Genomic DNA, 17,364 nt, shown 5'->3' on the forward strand with positions numbered 1-17,364 from the left:
TTTTAATACGCTTTTAACAGCAGACACAAGAGGGCAGAAATACTTTTATTCCCCCCTTTGCAGCGCCCGGTCGCCTCGGAGGAGTGACAGCGGGGGCGAACCGAGGCGGTGCGCCCCAGGGACATTGAGCCGGGGTGTAGCTGAGGCGAAGGAAGGCCGGGGTCGCCCCGAATTTCCTCGGGCACCTTCTTCGGATCCCGTCCCCCTTTCCCTTGGCTCTGGGGCGGCGCTCACCTGAGGGGAGGGGGAGGGAAACCCCGCCGCCTACTCAAGGTTTTTTTTTTTGGGGGGGGGGGGGGCTGTCCCCGCCGCGGCTTGCGAGATTGGCACCCATTCCTGCCCAATCGCGACAGCCCGCCTCGCCCCCCGCGGGTTCCTATTGGCTGTCCCGAGGCAGGGGGCGGGGGCCGAGGCGGCTGGCGGGGGTCCCCCGCGGAGCGGGGCGCGCCGGGCTCAGAGCGCGGTGCGGAGCCGAGCGGGGCGCATCGCGGAGGCTGCTGCCGGGGGGTGCCGCCGCCTCCCTCCGCCGGCAGGGACCATGCGGGCTCTGTCCGGCTTGCTGCTGCTGCTTCTGCTGCTGCTGCTGCTGGTCGGCTGCGCCTGGCTCGGGGCTGCGGAGCCACCGCCAGGCAGCGCCGCGGTCCCCTCGCCCTGGATGTCGGAGCCGTCCCCTGGCGTGGTGGTGGTGGCCAACCGCGGTCTGCGGGTGCCCCTGGGGCGCTCCGCCTGGCTGGACCCCGGCCGCGACCTGGTGCTGCGGGTGCAGCCGGGCGACCGCTGCCACCTGGCCGTGCTGGACGAGGACCCGCTGTGGCAGCGCCCCGGCCGGCTGAGCCCCCGGCGCTTCCCCTGCGACTTCGGTCCCCGCGAGGTGCGGTACTCCCACCTGGGCGGCCGCAGCCCCGCCAGGGACCGGGTCCGCCTGCAGCTGCGCTACGACTCGCCCAGCAGCGCCCTGGTGCTGCCCCTGGTGCTGGAGGTGGAGGTGCTCTTCACCCAGCTGGAGATCGTCACCCGCAACCTGCCCCTGGTCGTCGAGCGCCTCCGAGGCACCAGCAACCCGCTGGACGCCCGCAGCTTGGAGTTCACCTTCGAGCCGGGGCGGCAGCGCTGCAGGGTGGGCTTGTTGCCGTCGCTGACCGGGCTGCCCCGCTACGGAGAGATCCTCAACTACCCCTCGGCCTTGGTGGCCGGCGGGGAGGCGGTGGATGGTGGCCCGCTGCCCGCCTCGATGTGGGACTGCGAGGAGTTCCTGCGCCTGGGGCTGCGCTACCGGCACACGGCAGCCGGCAGCTCGCCCAACCGTGACCTGGTGCCGCTGGTGGCCGAGCTGTGGGAGGCAACGGGTGCTGGGGCGCCGCTGAAGCGCGAGTACTTCCAGGTGCTGGTGCGGATCCGGGCGGGGACGGAGAACGTGGCTCCCAAACCCAGCTTCTTGGCTATGCTCATGATGGAGGTGGACCAGTTTGTCCTCACCGCCCTCACGCCTGACATGCTGGCGGCTGAGGATGCCGAGTCACCCCCGGACCTGTTGCTCTTCAACATCACCTCGCCCTTTGGTCCCGGCCAAGGGCACATGGTCAGCACAGATGACCGGAGCTTGCCTGTCTCCTCCTTCAGCCAGCGCGACGTGAGGGAGCTGCGCATCGCCTACCAGCCGCCCGTGGAGGACTCGCATCGGGAGCGTCTCTTTGAGCTCGAGCTGGAGGTGTTGGACCCCGAGGGTGCGGCCTCAGAGCCCTTCGCCTTCGTGATTGTGGTGAAGCCCATGAACACCCTAGCGCCAGTGGTGACCCGCAACACTGGCCTTGTGCTCTATGAGGGGCAGTCACGGCCTCTCTCAGGCCCTGGTCCCAGCCCCAACCTGGTGATCAGTGATGAGGATGACCTTGAGCAGGTGCGGGTGAGTGTCGTGGCAGGGCTGAGGCATGGCCACCTCACTCTGCTGGAGGACACCCCGGCATCTGCTGCTCCTCGCAAACACTTCACGGTGGCTGAGCTGGCAGCGGGCCGGGTCATTTACCAGCATGACGGCAGTGAGTCTCCACTCAGTGACAACCTGGTGCTGCGGCTGGAAGATGGTGGCTCCCGCCACCGTGTTGAGTTCCTTTTCCCCATTACCCTGGTGCCCATTGATGACCAGCCACCCCTGCTCAATGCTAACACAGGGCTGGCGATAGCTGAGGGTGAAACAGTGCCCATTACCACCCGTGCTCTTAGTGCTACTGACATTGACTCGCAGGATGCCATCCTGCTCTTCACAGTGGAGGCTGGCCCCACTGCTGGCCAGCTCCTCCTCCGTCAAGCACAGCCACCTCCTGGCTGGGAAGAGGAGGAAGAAGATGAGGGCTTTTCTTGGAGGAGGGTGTCGGGTGTAGCGGGGAGCTCCGTAATCTATGAAAAGCCAGTGAGAGGGTGGCTGCAGCAGGACATTGTGGAAGGGCGTCTCTACTACCACCACTTTGGGCCTCATAGACCTGGCCCTGGGGTTGTGTTGGACCAGTTTGTCTTTAGGGTCCAAGATGACAATGACCCACCCAACCGCTCTGGGCCACAGACATTTGTGATCCGGGTGCATCCTGTGGACAGATTAGCCCCAGAGCTGCACAGCGGCAGCAGCCTGCACTTAATAGTTGCAGAACAGCAGGTGACCCCCTTGCGGAGGAAGCACTTGTGTTACACAGACCAAGATTCAGGAGACCGTGAGCTCCGCTACACAGTAACCCAGCCCCCCACTGACACCGACACTAACCACCCTCCAGATGAGCACGGAGCCCGCCTTGGATCCCTTGTGCTAACTGAGGATCACTCCGTGGAGGTTACCCACTTCACCCAAGCCCAGATCAATCATCACAAGATCTCCTACCGTCCCCCACAGGAAGAATTGGGAGTGGCTCCTCATTTGATTCAGTTTCAGTATCAGGTGGAAGATGCAGCCGGCAATGCAGCCGAAGGAACTTTCACCATCTACCTGCAGCCTGTGGATAACCAGCCTCCTGAAATCACTAACACTGGCTTTACTTTGCCTGAGGGAGGCAGCCATGTCCTTAGCCCAACTGAGCTGGATGCCAGTGATACAGACACTGAGCTAGCTCATCTCCGATTTATCCTGACCCAGGCCCCTCGGTACGGCCAGCTGCAGCTTTCTGGGTACAGTTTGATCCTGGGAGGTGCCTTTGGCTTGGAGGATATCAGGCAAGGGAGGGTGGTGTATGTACACAGCGGAGCTGAGGCCAACAGCGATACATGTAGGCTCGATGTGAGTGATGGGGTTCATGTTGTGCCCATCATGTTAAAAATGAATGTGCACCCAGTTGATGATGAGGTTCCTACCCTACGGTTGCCCCCAGGCACTGTTGGTTCCTACCTGGATGTGCTAGAGAACGGTGCTGCTGAAATCACTGCTAATGTGATTCAAGGCACTGATGAGGATACAGATGACTTAATGTTGACCTTCATTGTAGAGGATCCTCCTCAATATGGGAACATTCTTGTCCAAGGGGTGCCTGCAGAGAGATTTTCCCAAAGGGATCTGCTAGATGGTGCTGTGGTGTATGCTCATACTGGGGGTGAAATAGGCCTTCTGCCCAAAGAAGATACCTTCAACCTTACATTGTCTGACCTGTCTGAGGAGTGGAGCATCAGGGGCAATGTTGTTCAAGGAGTTTCAGTCTTAGTGACCATTCTCCCTGTTGACAATCAAGCCCCAGAGATTTTTGTGGGGGAGCAGTTCAGGGTAGTGGAAGGTGACAAACGCGTCATTACTTCTGCTCACCTAAAGGCTGAAGATGTAGATACTCCTACTGATGATATACTTTGCACCATTGTTGCTCAGCCCACATCTGGGTATGTAGAGAACATCTCTCCAGCCCCAGGATCTGAAAAATCCAGAGCAGGTATAGCTATAAGTGCTTTTACGTTAAAAGACCTCCGTCAAGAGCATATTTTTTATGTCCAAAGTATACATAAGGGTGTAGAGCCTGTTGAAGATAGATTTGCTTTCCGCTGTTCTGATGGCATTAGCTTTTCCCAAAGGCACATCTTCCCCATTGTCATTATGCCAATTAATGATGAAGAGCCTGAAATCTTCATGCGAGAGTTTGTTGTGATGGAGGGTATGAGCCTGGTTATTGATACCCCTATCCTCAATGCAGTTGATGGGGATGTCCCTGCTGATGAGTTAACGTTCACGATCACCAGGCTTCCCAGGCATGGCCACATCGTGAACCAACTGGCCAATGGAACTGTCCTAGTTGAGAGCTTCACCTTGGATCAAATAACAGAGAGCTCCAACATACTCTACGAACACGATGACTCTGAGACGAAGGAGGACAGTTTTGAGGTGAAACTCACAGATGGTAAACATACTGTAGTGAAAACAGTATTCATCATGGTTGTTCCTGTAGATGATGAGACACCTAGAATGGCCATCAATGATGGCTTGGAGATTGAAATAGGGGAAACTAGAACTATCCATAACAGAATATTGAAGGCTACTGACCTAGACTCTGAAGACAGAACCTTGACATATATTATAAGGTATGGACCAGGACAAGGCCTCTTACAGAGACTAAAACCTTCAGGTGGAGTTGAAAATATCACCCTGGGGATGAACTTCACCCAAGATGAAGTAGATAGAAACTTAATCCGATATATGCACTTTGGCCGAGAAGGTGTTCGTGATCTTATCAAATTTGATGTGACAGATGGAATAAATCCTCTCATTGATCGCTACTTTTATGTGACAATAGGTAGTATTGACATTGTCTTCCCAGATGTAATTAGCAAAGGAGTTTCTCTGAAGGAAGGAGGAAAGGTAACCCTTACGACCGATTTGCTTAGCACCAGTGACTTGAATAGTCCTGATGAGAACTTAGTTTTCACTATTACCAGAGCACCTGTTCGTGGTCATCTTGAATGCACAGATCAGCCTGGGGTGCCCATCTCCACTTTTACTCAGCTCCTATTAGCAGGCAATAAAATCTATTACATTCACACTTCAGAAGATGAGGTGAAAATGGACAGCTTTGAGTTTGAAGTCACTGATGGGTACAACCCTGTATTTCGTACTTTCAGAATTTCTATCACTGATGTGGATAATAAGAAACCTGTTGTCACGATCCATAAACTGGTGGTGAATGAAAATGAATACAAACTGATAACTCCATTTGAACTGACTGTAGAAGACAGAGATACACCTGATGCGCTGCTAAAATTTATCATCACTCAAATACCGGTTCACGGTCAGATCATGTTCAATAATTCCAAACCAGTCACCACCTTCACTAAACAAGATCTAAATGAAAATCTAATCAGTTACAGACATGATGGCACAGAATCAGTTGAGGACAGCTTCTCTTTCACTGTTACAGATGGCACTCACACTGATTTCTATGTCTTCCCCAACACTGTATTTGAAACCAGGAAACCTCAGACCATGAAAATTCGGATAATGGCTGTGGACAACAGTGTACCTCAAATCGTAATTAACAAAGGTGCTCAAACTCTCCGAACTCTGGCCACGGGCCATGTAGGGTTTCTGATTACCAACAAGGTGCTCAAAGTGGAAGACAGGGACAGTTTACATGCTACTCTCAAGATCAGGATCACAGAGGGTCCGCGCCATGGATTCCTGATTCACCTGGGGAAAGGCAACCATAGCATCAGCCAATTCAGCCAAGGTATTACAATACTCTACGTGTCCTTTAGTTCACTGGAAACATGATTCTTCTTGTTAAACTCTGTAATAATTGATGGGAGAATCTTTCTGACAGCAAGTTTTTTTATAGTGTCTTAATTATTTTTTAGTTCTGCTTATTTATTTTGTCTGTGATACCTTTAAACAGGAAATCGGGTTTACTGGGTAAGCAATGAATAGAAGAGCATCTTTGCTGTGGAGAGCTTACAGTCCAAATAACCTGGAATAAGTCTACTTATATTGAGGAGACTTATTCAGTGATATAAATTTGGAAAACAGAGTTGGTTCCAGATCTTTAGAGGCCGAGTGCCTTCTTTGAGAGTTTTATTTAGAAAATGCTATGGGAGTGGCCAAGCTATTATTAACTAATGGTCATGCCATGCCATGACTAGGGTATCAGTTGCTATAAAGCCTGAGTGCACTTAACTGTAGAAGTAAAATCATTTCCAGACATGGAGAGATAATATGAGTGTATTTGTTGCTTTAATTACACAGACCTTAACCACAAAGTGTTTGTGGCAAAGTAAAAGGTAATGTAAATGTTTTAAAATTATGTCAGTGGTACTTACTTTTTACAAAGAACTAAAATACTGGGTGGTATAAATAGGATGAAAACCACATGTGCCATATGTACTGAAATAAAGCCTTAACACAAGGCTATGAAGTAACTTTAATTGAAAGGGGAGCATTAACTATTCTCTGAAGAATTTTCCATGTTACTTTGTAATGAGTTAATAACTTGTTAATTAAAAACAAAATGAGTTTTTTGGAGCCTCCTGCAGCTGTGGAGTGTGCAGACACCCTAACTGCATGCAGAATCAGACTTAAAGTGGCTCAGACAGGCTGGGCTGTGTAGGTGGTAAGGGCAGAGATGAACCCTTGATGTATTTGCCAGTATTTAGTTTTACAGAGCCCGTACTGGTGTGTATCCCAGGTTACAGTCTTGGCTTTAAGTGATGCTCTTTTCAGATATACCGAACCTTGCAACAGGCCTGATAAACTTTTGAATGGCTGGTATGCCCTGAGTTTTGCTGTGTTAGTATAAAAACAAAACAAAACAAAACAAAAAAAAAAAAACAGGGTGGGTGGGGGCAGGAGGTAATGAGGGACCAAACATGTCTAAGCTTTGGAAACCAATGCAGCTCCTTAAATAGAAGGCTTTGTTAGTGAATGACAAACAGTATTAAGAGCATCATTGTCAGAGTAAGTGAGAGACAGAAGAGAAAGAAAGTGAACACATAAACATATTATCAGATTTTTGATAGGTTTTCTCTTACCGTGGAGAATGTGGAATTACTGAATGGGTGTTCCCTGAAAGCAGTCCACTGCATAGCACATTTTTGGGGGGGGCAGTGAGTGATTGAGAGATAGGGTGCCCAAGCTGAGTGAGAAGCCTGCAACCTTAAGGAAAACTGGTTTTAGAGCTGATAAGAGTCCCCAGACAGTGTTAAGATTCCACAGGTTCCCTGACAGTACTAGCACAAGATCTTCTAATTTGTGTTGAGTTGAAGAGTCTTTTTGAGAAATATGTATTTAATAATTTTCTATTTTGACTCTTATAAGCAAGTAATACCTGAGCATTTGTATGGGGTTTCTGTGGTATTCTCTCTTCTCTACTTTCTAAATGCTTTCTATAAAGGTTTGTATTTTGTGAAGCAAATTTGTTGAAATGTCTTATGAATGCAGGGCCAAGCACTTGACAGTCTGGAAAGGCTGCATGAAAGTCAGAAAGCATCAAACTCACACAGGGGTAATACATCTGCTGAAGACAAGGAAAGAGAAGTTACTAGAAGTAACAAAATAACCTGGGAATGAAAGTCACAGATGAAAGAGCGCTGTCTTTTGCTTTCCTTTTTCCTCGGATGCCCTCTTCTCTGTAGCTGTTTTGGGTATGGGAGAGGTCGTGAGTGGCAAGGAGACAAAAATTCTTGGCTGGACCTAGAAGGCTGCACTTTTGAGAAGTAATGTGAGATGCTGAGGTCTTTCATTGACCAAGCTCCATCCACAAAACTCACTGTGTAACACACTGTTGTCCCTCACCTTGTAGCCCTCTGTAATTAGTGTGCAAAGCACTGTCAAATCTGGAATAGTGAATTTATGCATATTTCATACTTATGCTGTATATAGACAAATAATAACCTACCATTCAGGGAAAGAGTATATAAAAGTAAATAAGTTCTGTCATACCCATAATGAACCTTCCATAAGTGCAGATTTTGCAGCCATCCATGCACCTAGTTTTGGCTTTGAGATGCTCCTGTACTGACCATTAAATCTGATGTTACTTTATGGTTCTTGATCTTTCCCCTTTTTAGTGATCCCATTTTGCCATGTGGAGAGATCTTTTTCAAACTGCTGAATAGTTCCACATTCATTACTTGTGGATCCTGATGGGCCTTGTAAAACATATTTACAATCTTCCAGTATATGTTGAAAGGGGTCTCTGGAAGTCATTTGGTCCAACCCCTACTAAAACCTGTGCCAATTTTGGAGTCAGATCAGTCTGTTAGGGTCATATGCAGTTGAGTTTTGAGAGATGCTTAATAGTGTGCCAAGTTTATCCTAATGCTCTGCCACCACCTCACCGTCCCATCCCTTGGTTTGGGGTCTATCTTTGTGGAACATGCAGACCGACCAATTTGAATGAGATTAACACTGATGAAACAAGATGCCTTGTGCAAGCAGCTTCAGCAGTGCGGTTTATCGGATTGCTTGTAACTGAAGGAGGGGGCAGAGGGATTATTTGGCAAACAGCTTTTTGGTTTACCCTTGAGATTGTGTTTCAGTATCTGCCCACAATACTTGAAGTGCTAGAGAGGAAATTAGCCTAGCATTGCAAGGTGAGCTAAAAGCCCCCAGTCAAAATGTAGTTGTGCAGAATGTGGTATGTCCAGATTTGTTCCCTGTTGTGTATATTGTTCAGGAACAATCAGTGTGGGGCTTTCTAATTAGTATACATCAAATATGTCTGTCAGAAGTCCAGTAGGTAATCTTTAGCTCATGAGTCTCATTGAGTTAAATGAGACTGCTCAAAAGGGGTATTAGTGCATGGAGGAATTAACTATTTGATAAAAGGTTTCCAAATTCTGCAAATAGTTGCTGCTTGTTATTCTTTTATATTTAATTGTTAAAATAATCTGAATTAGAGAGGCAAGTGGTAGTCACAAAATAAAATACTCCTAAAATACATTAAGCAGTTCCTAAGTTTATTCAAATTCTATCTATTACTTAAAATTAAACCTGAAAGCAAAAATTTTATTTCATTATTATTTCTTTGTGCTTTATATTTACAATTTGGTGATAGTAAATGAAGAGAAAGCTCAAAGACAAACACTTGGCATGTGGTAATTTCTATTTTCTAGTGTCTAGGACAAAAATACATACAATTGGAATATTGTGTATGCATAATCACACAGCATTCATCTCTGCAAGTCAGGGCTGGAATCTGTTCATGGCAGATACTCATTAAGATTAGATAATTTGTTTAAAAGTGGGAAAAAATCTGTTAAGAAACTGCCAAGTCTTTCACATTTACAGAAGTTCAGTGGTATATAACAAGTTGTTAGCTGATGCTTGGATAACGTTTTGAATGCACAAACTATGATCCCGAGTGCTGTTTTGGAAGACCCTGGTCCCACGTGGGTAGGTTTGTGAATAAGGGCCAGGCCACATCCCACAGCCCTCCAGGTGTGCTGAGGAGCCAGGAAGACAGGAAAAGGATAGAGGAGAGTAAAAATCTGCCTTGGCAATAATAGAACTTAGTTGATGTCTCAGCACTCCATGTGGCTTCCTGAAGCCAAAGGTACCTACATGGCTGCTACAGCTGAGTACACAGCACCTTGCAAGCAATGGTTTTACTCAGCATTCATCCCTGATAATGCATTTTATCTTCCTTTTCAGGTAAATGTTTTCAGAAAGATGAGTTAGTTATGTTGTGAAGTACATATGTTTCTTAAAGATTGTATGTTAACACATGTAGCCTTTAATAACTGTGTCAGTTTTGCAGACTTTTAAATGGAATGGCAATTCCCTGATCTAGTGCAGATATTTTTATTTTTTCTAAGAGAAAGCTGCTGGATTTCTAGTGAGGGGAGAATTCCAATATCATTTGAATGTTTAGTAGGCAAAGCAGTTGCATGGTAATGAATTATGCTTACAATCAGGTCAGCTTTAATATAGTTAACATAACTTAATCAGCTGTGGAAGAAAAGTATAAAATTACTCAACTGACTTTAATTGTGTACTTAATGAACAGAAAGCCAGTCATTCCTTTGCAATTCTTTCCACAAAAAAAGAGATTTTTTGATGACAAGTGGCTTTTTTGATGAGATGGTCCTGCAAACATTGGCTCAAGTGCTTATCTTTATATATGTTGGAACCATTGATTTTGATAAGGTTACCCGCATGGGCAGAGCTAAGTACCTGTGTAAGTGTTTGCAGGATGAAAGATTTATTTGCTGCACTGGCATAAGAAGGTATTTGTTTGCATCCTCTTTACAGCCCTGTGAATTTTTGATCTTTAACTTTCCTTCAAACATTTATAGAAGAGATTCTTTAGTGACATATCCCTGCTGATAGGGTTCTTAACTTGTTTGCCTTAGAAGATGTCTGGCTGCTTTTGGAACTGAGGACGTTGAGGAGCTCTAATAAAAGTGCTTTTGGCTTGTTTTTACCAACACACTTGGGAATGGAACTTGGATGGTACTTGAGACCTACTTTAATGCTATTAATTTCTAAGACTTTCTCTTAAAAATGAATGAAATAGAAATTACTCCATGCTGTGGTGTAGCCTTCGACTTGGATTTTTACCAACAAGTGACAAAAATTAGTTTGTATATATTGCATATTTCTTGTCTCTACTTAAGGAGACCAGAAAACATTACATTAATAAATGTTCATTTACCTGTTGCACACTTTTTGGAATTGATTATTCACAATTATGCATTTGATTTTTTTAATTATTTTTTTTTGTTGTTACTGAAGTCTTGTCTGTCTACTTAAGTTGCATGTCTTTGGTTTCTTAAAACAGCCAATTGCTGTGTTTAAGCACTATTTATGACAGCAAGTTCGTAGAGCATATCATTTGAAAACAGGCGGATAGGAAGAAGAGGGCATTTTGGGGGGTCAAAAGAGATTAAGATCTCTGTACTGCAGAATGTGTAGGAATATCTTATCCTAGAGATAGGCCACATGCCAGAACTAATCTAGTTCTGGAAGCAGGAGTGGATTATGTGAACTACTTTCTTACATCTTGGAATGGAGGGTAGAACTCAGCATAGAAAATAACCTGGGTTTTGTTGCTTCTTCAGCCCCAGGTTTCCCGTGACCTGTGATGTGTTATTTAGAGTAGAACACTTTGTATCTCCTTTCAAACACCTGTATGGTTGATATCTGAATTTGAAGCCAGTGCTTGAAGATCTTCCCTAATTATCAGACATGGCTGAAACAGGAACAAAACCTAGTGTATTTTTTCCATTAGAGCAGGCTACGGTACTTCTCAGGATGAAGAACAGTGACAGAATCAATATCTTGGTAGAGATGCACCTCTCTTTAAGAAAATGCACCACAAAAAAATATGAAATAATTCTGACTGTTTAGCCTATATTCTTATATTTCCTTTTGGTTCTGTTTGTACATACATCTTAAATGAAAGAGAGGACTGGGAAAAGGAAAGTAAAAGGAGATGAAATGATTGATATCTGTTAAAACTTCACCTCTGTTAATACTGAAATTCCTGAGCCCTAGTGGAGAGCCTTGATCTCTTTCTGATGAAGCTAAACTATTCAATACCTGTCATGTTTTTCTACAAAAAAAAGTTTCCAATCTTCAGCATTTAAAATAAAATGTATTTTTCTGACTCTTTACAGCTGATATTGATGATATGAAGATATGCTACGTTCTACGAGTGGGTGACAATGCCACCAGTGACATTTTTCACTTCATGGTTGAAGACGGTGGTGAGTACTCTAAGATGTGTTTCTGCTGTTCACAAAATAGAAGGAGTTTAAGTATACTTTAGAAGCTTAAGAACACTGAATTTCACTGAAGGAAGTCTATGTTATCTCCTGGAATTTTTATTATTATTTTTTTAACTTTCCCATATTGTGGACTACTGATGGTGACTACAAAGAGAGGTTTAGAAGAAGTGGTAATTGCATCTAATGAAAAAACAATCAAGCTATTGAGGAGAGTGAAATTCTTGAAGTCTACTCAGATATCTGAGCTTTCTGTAGTTTTACATTTGTGTTCTCTGTCCAGGCTCTTTATGCATAAATTGTGATAAACCTTTTATCTTGAGAGACTACAGATTTTGGGTTATTTTTATGATTGCCTACCTCTTTAAAGGTTCTAATTACAAGACCACCATTCCTCTATTCATATAGGCAGATTGATGTACATTTTGCTTTCAAGATTTTGAGTTCAAGTTCTGCCTCAGCTTCCTTAGCATAATAGAATCCTTAGTGTCTTGTCACCAATCTTCATCAGGTGATGAATTTTAATGAATGATGATACCTTGCAAGGTTTTGGAAGATGCAAAAAGAAAGAATGAAAACAACTGGAGAAAACTGGCACATGCTCACTTAAGGAAACAAACATTTAAGGTTCTTTTTTGGGTTTTAAAGAACAAAGAAGGAGCTGTTTGAGGGTAAACAAAACACATCAACAGGCAATTTATTTCCATCAAGTGTTTCCAGATATTCATAAATGGATATATTCCTGTGGATGGTAACAGATGACTAGTTTATGTTGGTTTAATACATTTTTATCATATGTGATACATAACTATGAATAATGGGCAATAAATGTTATAGCTGATTTCATAATATACTTAGAAAAAAATACTTCAAGCTAGCTTGTTTTCGGCTCATGTGTACTTAGCTCGTGCTTTCTTCACAAGCACAACTAGTATTAAGATCAGTGAACAGGGATCTGTTCTGTCTGTCACAGATCAGTTTGCCACCATTCACCATGGCTGGGAGTGGGCTGTTAAATCATGTTATCCTTTCCATTGTGTTGGACATTACAGAAGAGACATTACCTCTAGAGACTTTTGAAAACGTGCTTGCTATCACAGAGAATAAGTATTGACATAAGAGTTTGTAACAGTTAGCTTATTTTCATTAAATATTTTATTTTTACTGAAGCATAGGATAGAAAAATTGAAAGCTAAGTAAAGATAATTGAACACAGGGCGATATATTTTGGTTTTAATGCCATCATTTTATTATGTCATGTGTCACTGTATGGTGATGTTGCTTATGATTTTCAAGTTCTTGTAGTAGGTGAACAAATACTCAGATTTCAGATGTTTCAAGGTTTCATGTAAAAGGAGCAATTAAAGCTGAAGAAAGTTTGCTGTCTCTGTGAACTGTCCGATTAACATCCTTTCTTAAAACTGAGATGCTCCTTGTGAATCCAACATCTGTGACACTTCTCTTCATGCTATTTGTACGCTTCCTAGTGGCAAATCTGTGGTTAAAAAAAATTCCACTCCGTATATTCCAACTCTATACCAAGAATTTTTTCTCATATCTGAAAACTGTCCTGCCACATCTGCTTCCACTTGGAAGAGTTGTAACAGCATGTCAATTTTAATACCATGCTATTTTTCAAAGTACAAAGATTCATTATTATAACAACGTGCTTGCTGATATTTAGAGCCTTTAGAGCGTGTGACATTGTCATTTTGCAGACTACTTATCTGGAAGGTCCTTGCTTTCCTGAGTCTATTTGTTGACACAGTGAAAAATGAGCTGTGTTGCATTTCAGAGTATTTTTGAATTTCTGCTTGCCTAAAGATGATAAAACTGTATTTAAAAGGGATGAAGTTGTGATCAAAACATTAATATTTGTCTATCTGAAACAACTCAAATTTAGTAGCAATGTCTTTAGAATCTGTAACAGGTGAAAAAGCCAGCAATTTATCTAGTTCTGTTTCCACCCTCTTCAGAAAGACATCAAAGGAAGTGTTTTGCAGCTCAGGTAACTTCTGGCAGAATTTCAATGGTACAAAGATTATTGTTTTAGTGTTTTTGATTTTAAGCCAGATCATTCTAAGAGACTACACACAAGACCTGAGTGAAAGCCTCAGCGCAGTCTACCAACATCCTCAGTAGAATGGCGTGCTTCAGACTTCCAGCTCCTGTATCAGGAATTTTGCTGTAGTAACAAGTTTGTGATAGCTACCACACAGCACTTAATGTTGTGAATGAAATAAGTGGTACTTCACTTAAGATGAATTCTGCCATGCTCCATAAATGATCTTGTGACCCAAGGATTTTATATCTTCCAGTCCTGTTGTGCCTTAGCAAGCGGAAGCTACAACACCAGTCCCTGCTCTCTTCGAACAGTATGAGTTATTTTGCCCAAAACCACTAGTGTCACCTGTAAAACAGTTCTGTGTGTCTTGGAATATTTGATCACGGTCTGCAACTGGGAATAGGACAAAAAGAGCATGTCTTTCCCTATCTCCATTTGATGGTTGATCTTCTCCACTCATTGCGCAGTGACTGATGAGGACAAATCCAGAAGCTCTTTAGTCAGTCTCTTAAATGATCACCTGACTGGGGCTCTGTTACCTCAGGCAATTGCATGGAGGCACAGCAGCTACAAGGAGACATCAAACTGCTCCGATGTGAATTTTGTTGTAGATCTGGAATTTTGTTTATCCTCTAAATGTGACCAGCAATTGCGGTAAGCAAGTTAGGGCAATGGCAGAAGAGGTGTGTAAGGGAGGGGAAAAGAGCCAAGTCAGTGCTCTGCCAGCTCTTGCCTGTTAAGTTGCTCACAACAGGAGTGAGGTGACGTGAGTGCCACACTGTGTACCAAATCATGACCCAAGATCTGAAAAGATGAAATACAGTGCTGGGGGTACTTGTTTACTTTACTGGCCAAGGGAAAAAACTCCAGGCTATATAAATGGACAATAGCTAAAAGAATTATGATTGTTCAGTGATGACTTTCTATGAGTAACTAAAGAGCAGAAATGGGCTCAATATGAAAAGAAAGGAAAAACTAAAGGAAAGAAAGCCCTTAGGACTGTAGTTTACAAGTGAGAGTATAGGCCTGCTGTATTCAAGTCAAAAGAGGTTTCAAGAGAAAGAACTGGTTGAGATTTTAAGTCCTGAAAGACTCTTATTGTCACCATCAATTACCTACATATGTACAGCTGTAGTGCCTTTCTGACTTTAAGTAGCTTGTTTCATAAATATAATTAAAAAGCAAAATAAATTGAACACTGTCCAGCTATTTATCAGCACTAGTATTTTTTTAAAGGTAGAATTAGTTCTAGTTCTTTATGTTTAGGGATTTAGCCTCAAGATGATCAATAAAGTGGATTTACTGCACTTTTGTTTTACTTAGAACAAGATGATGATGTAGTGTAACCCTGCTACTGCAGGGTTAGCTCTATGAGATTTTGAAAAAAACTACTGTAGCTGATATTAATGATTTGCTTTCTCATTTGTGTTGAATTTAGATTTTAAAATGACCATGTGGAGACCTGTTGATACTGAAGTGTGAGTCCATTTTAGAAAAACTTTGCTGAAAGTATGGATTTTTGTTTTTCACAGCAGTTGCAAAATAGTCTCTGTTGAATGTCTTTTCTCAGAAATGGTTTCCACATTCCATTAATGAGGTGAAGAAAAAACACTTCATAGCAAGTGCAAGCATGTGGCAATAGTGAACGCTGATGTTTAAATTATGAAATAATTTAAATGATAAATAAAGGAACCAATGCTACCAGAAGGCAGGGGAAACATATATATATATTTTTTCCTAGTGGAGAGGTAAGAAGAAATCCAGACTGGACAGTTGAATTCCTGGATGTCTTTGTGAAATATGAAGTTGCACACTAGTGAGAGAGTTGTGCTATATTTCAAATAATGTGAAATTCGCTGAAGTGGTTTAAAGCAAATTTTTGTCCAGATTCTGATGATGTTATATAACAAAATAAATATACTCCAAAGGTGGCACTAGACTCAAACCCCAGCTCAGACACTGTACTTCAGACATCAGCTTTCCAAATTTGGCAGTGTCAGGGGCAAATACATTCACTTGCCCAAGTACAGCTAGCCAGCAATGGGTGTTACAGCTGTGGCACCAGTACTATGGCAGCATGCTGCATGCCAGCTACAGAGCAGTGCTTCTGGGTAAGGGACTGTCACAGCAATGTTGTCTTCATTCTTTTTCTTCCCATAAGAAAAAAAATCTTTTATGTAGGTGCTGTAGATAATCCTGAATTGTTCAAATTCAGACCTTCTTGAAGTGAAGAAATACTCATCTATTCTAAATCTATTCTTCTGCACCAAAATATTTTTAAAATATGATCCACTCTTGCTTAGTTGGTACTGTGTTTTCTGTTCAGTCTTAATTTGAATCGTAATTTGTCCCTCCATTACCCAATGCCCTTCTTTGCTCAGTGATAGTAGAGCCCTCCAAACACAAAAAGTCCCCCACAAAACTGCTTCTTTAGGACTGCAGTGTCTTATGGTAGTGCCTCAAGGGTAGTACAGTGGTTTCAAAGGGGAAGTAATGACAGATTCTCTTGGCTGGCTTAGGAATGTGAGGATCACTAGGGAAGGAAACAAACAAGAATTTTTTGATTTCAGGCTCCCTGGAGCAGCTTTTCTGACTTTTAAGCCAAAACATTGCAAAGCAAAGGCTCACTGAAACTGGTGATTTACATGATTAGCTACATCTCATTTAGACTTTTCATTACAGATCCCTAAATGCCTTAACACAACACTGCATCTTCCTGTACTAACATGTGGTTAAATCTCCATTGAAGCAAGAATGTTTCAAAAACAATTCCTTTAAGTTAGTCTTTAAATCTAATTTCTGGGAAAACTTTGTAGACCTTTCCCAGATACATTCATGCAAAAAAATACTATCAATTAAAGAAGCATTATTCTACCACTTAGAGAAAACGTACATTGTTTGCGAAATTAAATTATTTTATATGTCTTCCTTAATTTTACTAAATAAAAAATACACATTTTTAGAAATTTCACTCTTCTGGTATGCTTTATTCATTTGCAAGGGAATGATTGATACTCCTGAGTATAATTACAAAAATTAAACCATTGTCAGTGCTGCTTTTAAAGCCATACCACTGAAGTGTTTTCCAAGGTGATCTATAATAACAGTGTAGGAACAGACATTTTGTATTCAGTATCTGACAGTTTGTAAAGAAGTAGACTGGTAAAATATCATTGGGAATTGCTTGCAGCAACCTTACTTGACCTCCCATGTGGCATTTGAGCATATTCATCTTGGCAGGAACCATCAACAACGTTTATCTTTGGCTTAAAAATGGGGGCATGGCATGTTGGAGGGATATTCAGTCATTTGCCAAGTACTGTATTGGATCCTGGTCTGTTGCCAGGCTTGTTGCTGCTGTTGGATATACTTGAGGTTGGTGCCCAAACAATTTTCCACGTCACGCTTCTTACTGTAAGTATTGCCAGGGGATTTAAACAGTAGTTTGATACTACCTTGAAAAAAAAAATAACAAACAAGCAAGCATACAAAAAAAGCCCCCACCTTTCTGTAAATAAAAGATTACTTCACTGGGGGTTGTTGTTAATGTGTCTTCACAGTCTCAGCAAAGTGAGTGTCTAAATGGATCCATTAAAGTGGGTAGGAGTGGTGATGTGTTTTGTGTA

At 43.1% G+C, this 17,364-nt stretch overlaps 1 protein-coding gene across 1 annotated transcript in view; it reads left to right on the forward strand.

Moving 5' to 3' along the window:
- Positions 1-493: 493 nt before the first annotated feature.
- The window catches only part of FREM2 (FRAS1 related extracellular matrix 2), a 126,252-nt gene continuing 109,381 nt past the window's right edge, over positions 494-17,364 (forward strand). The window contains exons 1-2 of the mRNA XM_082768624.1: positions 494-5,681; positions 11,566-11,655. Coding sequence (XP_082624750.1) covers positions 539-5,681; positions 11,566-11,655 — 5,233 coding nt within the window. The 5' untranslated portion in view covers positions 494-538. The remainder of the gene's footprint in view (positions 5,682-11,565; positions 11,656-17,364) is intronic.

Source organism: Aythya marila (assembly GCF_965140915.1).
Source record: "Aythya marila genome assembly, chromosome: 1".
NCBI classification, from domain to species: domain Eukaryota; kingdom Metazoa; phylum Chordata; class Aves; order Anseriformes; family Anatidae; genus Aythya; species Aythya marila.